General features: G+C 35.9%; 1 protein-coding gene across 1 annotated transcript; it reads left to right on the top strand.

The window, feature by feature from the left end:
- The first annotated feature begins 939 nt into the window (after positions 1 to 939).
- On the top strand, positions 940 to 4,262 carry LOC110900001 (low affinity inorganic phosphate transporter 1). Its single transcript, XM_022146905.2, has 2 exons — positions 940 to 960; positions 2,397 to 4,262. Exon 2 carries the CDS (start codon positions 2,428 to 2,430, stop codon positions 4,030 to 4,032), a length of 1,605 nt encoding a protein of 534 aa, XP_022002597.1. The 5' UTR covers positions 940 to 960; positions 2,397 to 2,427; the 3' UTR covers positions 4,033 to 4,262.
- Positions 4,263 to 8,614: the final 4,352 nt, after the last annotated feature.

Below are 8,614 nucleotides of genomic sequence, written 5' to 3'. Positions count from 1 at the left end.
GGGGGAGGGGAGGGTCATCTTTGTTGGCCAGATGGATTTGAAATCCCAAGCCTCCACAAGCCAGACAACCACCACATCAGCAGTCGTTTGAAATAAACTAGCTAGTCCAGATGTAGCGGGTGCCACGATGGCTCCGTTGTAGATGATCTAAATACAACTAGCAAAATGTTATAGGAGAATATACAAGTTTAGGCATCACAGTTATAGAATATATTGGATTCTTCATGACATCATTATAGTTTAGCTAACAAAAGTTGTCTTTGTTCTTAAATTTTCTTTCTTTAAAAAACTTATGTATTTCATTCCCCACTCTCTCTATACAATTAAAAACTTACACATCTCAATTTCTCTCAATCTTTTTATTCCATATACAAACACTCATAGAAAATAGAGTAATGAATAGTGATCATGAGTTCTTAAATATAAGTATTGAAAAGTAAGTCCATAACTTAAATGAGTAATGAATATGAAAATATGAGTAATGAGAAGTAAGTCCATAACTTAATCCTCATTTAAAGGAATGAGATGAAGTGTCAAGTTATATGAAAATTATAAAAGAAAAATTCTCAAATTATAGGGGATAAACTTGATATAAGAAATATGATGTGAATGCTCAAATTATATAAAACTTTTTTTTTTCTCAAGATATAGATATAAGTTTGATACTTGGAATAGAATATCAATTCTCTTGTAAACAAGATGAGATGTTTATTATATATATACACATCCATATATATATGTGGTATATCAATTCGTTGACTTGATTAAAGATTTAGCTAATTGGATAGCCAATTAGATGGCGTTGACCTTACCCATCAGAGCATATGCCATAATATGCTTCAAATGATTCTTAGACTTGTGCATCTTTAAATACCCATGCATCCAACATCTCCTCTTCTCATCACCTTCTTTCCTTCGTTCTCTCACTATTACAATTGCATAGCTACCCCTCTTCATAAGGTACTCATTTTATCTTTCTCATAATAACAATGGAAAAATAGTCCATTTCAGACACGACTCTAAGTCTCATTGTTTTTTTTTTTTTTTTATCAAGAAGAAAGTATTAAACTAAAAGTCATTGTTTCATCAATTCATGCACCATCTTTTACAATCGGGAATTTTAATCTTTTTTTATTGGCATTAATTTTTTTAATAAATTAATTCTCTTTTGTATTACACGAGTTGAATAAATCAACGTAGAATATATATAACAATTATATGCATTAAAAGTCGACTCATGCCAAATTTGATCTGCTTGACCCATTTGATATATTTTTAAATGTTACACCCAAAAGAATATTTGAAAATAAAATAATGAAACCATAAGTAGCATAAAAGCATCCATCTCATGGAGCTCACCATATTACGCACGATTGTACAATATATATAATCATAACGGGTTGAATAAATGTAATTTTATATACTAAATAAAAGAACAATATATTTTAAAAACCAAATTTATTACACGTGTTGAGTAAATATAATTTTTTATATTAAATAATAAAAAAGTTATATCTTTAAGAACCTCGTTTATTGTGCAGTTTGAATAAATGTAATTTTATATACCAAACAATAAAAAATTATATTTTAAAAAAACCATGTGTATTTACGGGTGGAAGAAATGTAATTTTATATACTAAATAATGAAAAAAAGTTATATTAAAAAAAACTCCATGTATTGTACGGGTTGAATAAATCTAATTTTATACAACAAATAATAAAAAAATGTTATATATTTAAAAACCATGTGTATTACACGGATTTATCTATTGTTAAAAAAATCTTTTTAAATCAAAATGAATTTTTTATCATTTTTTTAAATTTGGTAAATACTATTTTATAATTTTGGTCTGATTAATAAGTTGTTTCGTATAATTTCGCATAGTTAACAATAATAACATTAACAATAAATAATATGCATATTTATCTATCTTAAGTGAAACAATGTTTTTTAGTTTAGATAAGACTTTACGATTTGAAGATAAGTTTATGCCAATAATTTAGAGATTATAACATTTATATTAATTTAATTAATATTTAATAATTTAAATTAAAGAATAATAACAAGTGTCCCTCCATTGTTTCTTTTATTATATAGTATAGATAACGATGTTACATCTAAAAAACTCTTGATTAACATGTTAGATATTTGTATGAAAAGTTATATACAAAATATTTTTTTCCAATAATTTTACGTATTATTTTATTAGTTAGTTATAGATATAGATTAGATATTTAACTTAACTAGATAACATGTTAAAGTGTCTCTAAACGTACACAACATTTTTTAATCAGATAACATGTTAAAAGTGTGTCTAAACGTACACAATATCTTTTAATTAGATAACATGTTAAAAGTGTCTAAACGTACACAACATTTGTTCATTTGTTTGCAGGCTGGTATAGTGTCTGAAGAAGAGAGTAGCCATGGCTCGAGAGCAACTTCAAGTGCTTAGTGTTCTTGATTCAGCCAAGACACAAATGTACCATTTCACGGCCATCGTGATCGCGGGAATGGGTTTCTTCACGGACGCCTATGATCTTTTCGCGATATCCCTTGTCACGAGATTGCTTGGCCGTATTTACTACCACAAAGATGGACCCAAGCCTGGAACACTACCGCCCGGGGTGGCTTCATCGGTTACCGGTGTCGCCCTTGTCGGAACTCTATGTGGTCAACTCTTCTTCGGGTGGCTTGGTGACAAGATGGGCCGAAAGAGAGTGTATGGTATGACTTTGGCTCTCATGGTTATATGCTCCTTTGCCTCTGGCCTCTCTTTTGGGAATGAAGCCAAAGGTGTCATGGCCACCCTTTGTTTCTTTAGGTTTTGGCTAGGGTTTGGGATTGGTGGTGATTATCCGCTCTCGGCTACAATTATGTCGGAATACGCTAATAAGAAAACGCGTGGTGCGTTTATCGCTGCGGTTTTTGCTATGCAAGGGTTTGGGATCTTGGCTAGTGGGATTGTAGCATTAATCGTGTCGGCTGGTTTTGACCACGCGTTTAATGCTCCTTCCTATGCAACAGACAAATTAGGGTCCACAGTCCCACAGGCGGACTACATCTGGCGTATTATACTTATGTTCGGTGCGATCCCGGCGGCCCTGACTTACTACTGGCGTATGAAAATGCCAGAAACTGCACGTTACACCGCTTTAGTGGCCAAAAACGCTAAACAAGCAGCCGCTGACATGGCTCGGGTTTTACAAGTTGAGATCGACGCCGAAGAGCAGAAGGTGGAGAAAATTGCTCAAGATACTTCAAACTCATTCGGATTGTTTTCGAAAGAATTTGCCCGTCGCCACGGGCTCCACTTGCTCGGAACCACTTCCACTTGGTTTTTACTCGACATCGCTTTCTACTCACAAAACCTCTTCCAAAAAGACGTCTTAAGCAGTATCGGGTGGATCCCTCCAGCGGCCACAATGAGCGCCGTTGGCGAGGTTTACAAGGTGGCAAAAGCTCAAACCCTTATCGCCCTTTGCAGTACTGTCCCCGGCTACTGGTTCACCGTTTTGTTCATTGATATCATCGGTCGTTTCACCATCCAACTCGGTGGATTCTTCTTCATGACGGTCTTCATGTTCGCTCTCGCCATTCCATACCACCACTGGACCTTGCACGACAACCGTATCGGCTTCGTTGTCATGTACGCTCTAACATTCTTTTTCGCCAACTTCGGCCCTAACGCGACCACTTTCGTGGTCCCGGCCGAGATATTCCCGGCCAGACTCCGCTCCACCTGCCACGGTATTTCCGCGGCAGCTGGAAAAGCAGGCGCCATCGTTGGCGCCTACGGGTTTCTCTACGCTGCCCAGAGTAGAGACCCTAAAAAGACCGACGCAGGCTACCCTACCGGTATCGGAATCAGGTACTCTCTCATCGTTCTCGGTGTGATCAACCTGTTGGGCATGGCGTTCACGTTTTTGGTCCCGGAACCTAAGGGTAAATCGCTAGAAGAATTGTCTCGTGAGAATGAAGAGGAGATTGAGCCTACTTCCAACACAAGTAACCGAACAGTTCCTGTTTGATATACAAGAATTGTGGGATTCTACCAAGTGTTAATTTGTGTTCTTTTAATTAACTGTACATATGTTTGCTTTATGAATCTTGTAAAGATTCAAAAAGTGAATCTATATGTACAGTTTTGTTGTATGTTGTTTATTTCTGTGTGCAAGCAATTATTTGTTCTTTTTGTGGTTCACCTATATTGTATTATAAAGTTGCAACAGTTTCATAAAGTATGTTGTAAGTTGTAACATATTTGTTTTATATAAATAAGTAGGTTATAACCTCGTGTATTACACACGGGTTGAGTAAATAAATTTGTATACTAAATAATAAAACATCATATCTTTAAAAACTTCTTTTATTGCACGGGTTGAATAAATATAATTTTATATATTAAATAATAAAAAGTTATATATATAAGAACCATATTGTACGAGTTGAATATTTTATATACCAAATAAAAAAATTATATCTTTAAAACAACATGTATTACACGGGTTAAATAAATGTAATATTATTTAACAAATAATAAAATAATACATCTTTAAAAAACCTTATTTATTACACGAGTTAAATAAATGTAATTTTATATACCAAATAATAAAAAAGTTAGTAAATGTAATTTTGTATAGTGAAAATAAAAATATTTAATATATTAATACAAAGTTTGGATTTCGTGGTAAATAATTTGTTTTATTTAAAAATGTTTTAAATTAACAATTTACAATTTCAGATAATATTTTATTAGAAGAATAGAAGAATGGTATTCGAAATTTAAAGTAGGATAAAATTTAATATTAGCTCATTATTCAATTATCTATTTAATTAATATAAGATAAGTTTGGAAGTGAGGATCATAACGGATCTGGCTAGGGTTATCTATGGAATCTTCACCACCACCTGTAACATCATCGTCTTCTTGAACAACCACCTCGTTGTTATTGTGTTGTTAATGATGTTGATGTTGATGATGGTGGTGGAGATTAGCTGGTTGTAGGTTTACGGATTCGTAGATTGATGAATGATGGTGGTTGTTCGTGTTGGTTTCCGACATTCTTTGATTGCATCGAGCAGAAGGTGAAATTGAATATGATTTTGAGGTGAATTGATATAAGATTTAACGAATTGAAGCGAATGATTAGGGCTGTAAACGAGCCGAGTCGAGCCGAGCTAGATCCAGCTCGAGCTCGGCTCAAACTCGATTCGAGCTGGCTTAGCTAGATAAGAATTCGAGCTAGCTCGGCTCGGTTCGATCTAGCTCGAAATAACAAAGAACCGCAAAATTTACTACTTAAAAAGCCCTTAAAATGAATTTCTTCATAGACAAAGGGCCATAATTGCCTTTCAATTTAACCATATGGCTAAATATGCAAGTATAAATAGTTAGGGTGGGAGTTGGCTACAAAGTTCATTTTTCCTACAAAGTGTACAAAGTCATAAAACACCATAATTTCAGCCATAAAACACACTCAAAACCCACAAATAACAAAGTGAAGATTACTAAAACGCCATATTTGTGGGTTTTGTGTTCTGTTTTGGATGATAAGACTGTGATTTTCAAATGACTAACATTAGTGTGTTTTATGTTGATTATCATGTTTTGTTTTATATTCATAGTTCTACGATGGTGTGTTTGAAGTTTTTATGGACAGTTAGATTTGGATATTGTGTTTTTGCGATCTTCACTCTGTTATTTATGGGCTTTGAGTTTGTTATATGACTTTGTACACTTTGTAGGAAAAATGGACTTTGTAGCCAAACCTCAGACTAAATAGTTAATTCACTTTGTACATTGTCTTTACCTTCTTTTATAGGGGAGATGCTTCCTTAGTTTTTGTTTTCTAAGCGACGTGGGACAAAAAAAATGAAGGATATAAACCTTATCGAGCCAGCTCACGAGCCGAGCCATGCCAAGCTCGAGCTCGCCTCGTTTACAAACCGAGCCGAGCTGGCTCGTTTACAACCAAGCCAATTTCGAGCCGAGCTTTTTTCGAGCGAGTTTCGAGTGAGCCGCAAGCCACGAGTTTTTTGAACACTCCTACGATTGATTTGTATGCTTTAGAAAGGGGGAAAAGCAAGTTTTTGGAGCCCTAGTTTTAGCAGGATGAGGATTTCACAATTTTGGATTTTGATTGAAAATATTTTAAATTATTTTGTTTTATTTTTTAAATACTATTAAATAAATGGGGTAAAACGACTAAAATGCCCTTGGGTGATCAGATTTTAACCAAAAAATCTAACCGGGTTTGGCCTAAAGGACATAACGTGCATGATTTTGAAACGTTAAGGACAAAACTTGTTAACTTTTACGCTAAAGGACAGCGTCTGTAATTTGGTTAAACATAAAGGACAAAAATTGTAATTTACTCTGAAAAAAATGATGGATCCATCACTATTTGACAAGGAAAACATAGAATGCGATTTCCAGGTGGTTAGCGATTGCTTTTCCTGTTTCCTTGAAGTTGAATGGTAATTTTGGTTGGATGAAATCTATTTATAATATGCCCAAAATGAAGAAAGAGTTGCTTGAAACAATAGTAATGACCACTTGGTGGATGCTATGGAGGTTTTGGAATGATACAATTTTTGGTGCTCTCCATTGGAAAAACGACTTTCTATTTTATTCTACTGTTTATTTCCTGTTCATGTGTTTTAGCCGTTTAGTAATAGAAAACGTAAGTCAAACATTAGTCCTTAATGAGTGGCTTAAAACTTTGATTGTTTTGAGATCTTTTATAGACTGGCTTTTGTTTAATATATCTTATGTATTGCTAAAGAAAAAGAAGTTACAAGTAATCATATCCAACTATTGCTAATGAACATGAGTGTGTGACCCAATTCAAGTCTAACAGTGAAACATTATGGTCAACTTTCACACTGAAGGCAAGATCAATAGAGGGTGCGGTTCGTCTTTTTTAGCTCTCACCCCCAAAGGTATGGATCCTTTAACTTTTAACGACTATCACCCGATTAGTCTAATTGGGTGTATCTCAAAAACTATATTCATAATTCTAGCTAATCGTTTAAAAGTAGTGATAGATTCAGTAATATTCGAAACTCAATCCGGTTTCTTAGCTAATCGAAATATTTTAGATGGCCCCCTAATATTGAATGAAGTGGTTTCTTGGGTAAAAAAGGCAAAGTCGAAAGCGTTTATTTTCAAAATTGATATAGAGAAAGCTTATGACTCCATTTCATTGACAAAGTTCTTTGCCAAATGGGTTTTCCGACTTTATGGAGAAAATCGGTGTGGGGTATCTTAGAATCTTCGCGTGCGTCAGTTTTGATAAACGGCTCACCTACCCTTGAGTTTCAATGCTACCGGGGTGTGCGACAAGGAGACCCCCTATCGCCGTTTATTTTTATTCTAGCAATAGAGGCTTTGACGGGGTTCATGAATAAAGCCGGGTCTTTGGGTTTGGTTAGGGGGATTAAACTACCGAATGGTGGCCCGACCCTAACACACCAAATGTACGCCAACGATGTAGTATTCGTGGGGGAATGGGGCGAAAAAAATATCCATAATATTGTAAGAATTATGAGAGCCCTTTATATCATCTTAGGTCTTAAACTAAGCCACAAAAAATCGAACCTTTACGGCCTTGGCGATAATGTGGGCATGGGGAAATGGTTGCAAATTCTATAAATTGTAAGGCCGAGACATTGCCTTGCAAGTACCTCGGTCTTTTGGTAGGGGCAAACATGAACCAAACTCGGAATTGGAATTGAGTGGTAGATGTTTTTGAAAGTCGTCTCTCCAAATGGAAGGCATCTTCCTTGTCAATTGGGGGCCGGGTGACTTTGCTAAAGTCGGTCTTGGATAGTTTACCTTTGTACTTTTTCTCGTTATACAAAGCACCCGCTTGCGTTTTGGATACCCTAGAATCGTTAAGAAGAAGGTTTTTTGGGGTGGCGATGAATATAAAAAAAAAACAAATTGGGTATGTTGGGAGAGGGTAGTCGGGCCCTGGTGAAAAGGGTGGAATGGGTCTCGGGTCACTTCGTGATATGAATGTTAGCCTCTTGGTAAAGTGGTGGTGGCGATTTAAAAACGAGTAAGGTAATACGTGGAGGCAGGTAATCTCGGCAATACATCATCAACCAAGGGCGTGGTCGTACGTTCCAGTTAAAGCGGACATTTCTTGGGTTTGGAATGGTATCTGCAAGATAGGAATGTGACAACAGTGTAAATGTCTCTAAGCGTTTCACGATCCTGGGCTAGATGGGAGAGTGGAAACGGGTGCCAGCAAGCGTGCAGGAAGTTACAGAACTGGGTCAGCTGAGTAATTTATTAGCATGTGTGGGTCTGAACGGAGTTCGGGATAAATGGATTTGGGGCGCGGATGGGTCAGGTATCTTTATGATAGCCTCATATACTCTCCTAACCATTTCATCTGTCCCATATTACCTGTTCCCGTGGGTTAAATGGGTCCCAAAGAAGATAAACATCTTCGGTTGGCGCGCCGAACAAGATAGGCTACCAACTCTTGTTGGCCTACAGAGGAGAAACATTTATTCTGGGTCTGTGTCATGCAGATTATGTGGCGTCCATGAAGAAACTGCAGACCACTTGTTTACATCATGTTATGTGTCGGCAGTTGT

Source organism: Helianthus annuus, chromosome 13 (assembly GCF_002127325.2).
Source record: "Helianthus annuus cultivar XRQ/B chromosome 13, HanXRQr2.0-SUNRISE, whole genome shotgun sequence".
NCBI classification, from domain to species: domain Eukaryota; kingdom Viridiplantae; phylum Streptophyta; class Magnoliopsida; order Asterales; family Asteraceae; genus Helianthus; species Helianthus annuus.
This window is presented reverse-complemented; position numbering and strand designations above follow the sequence as displayed.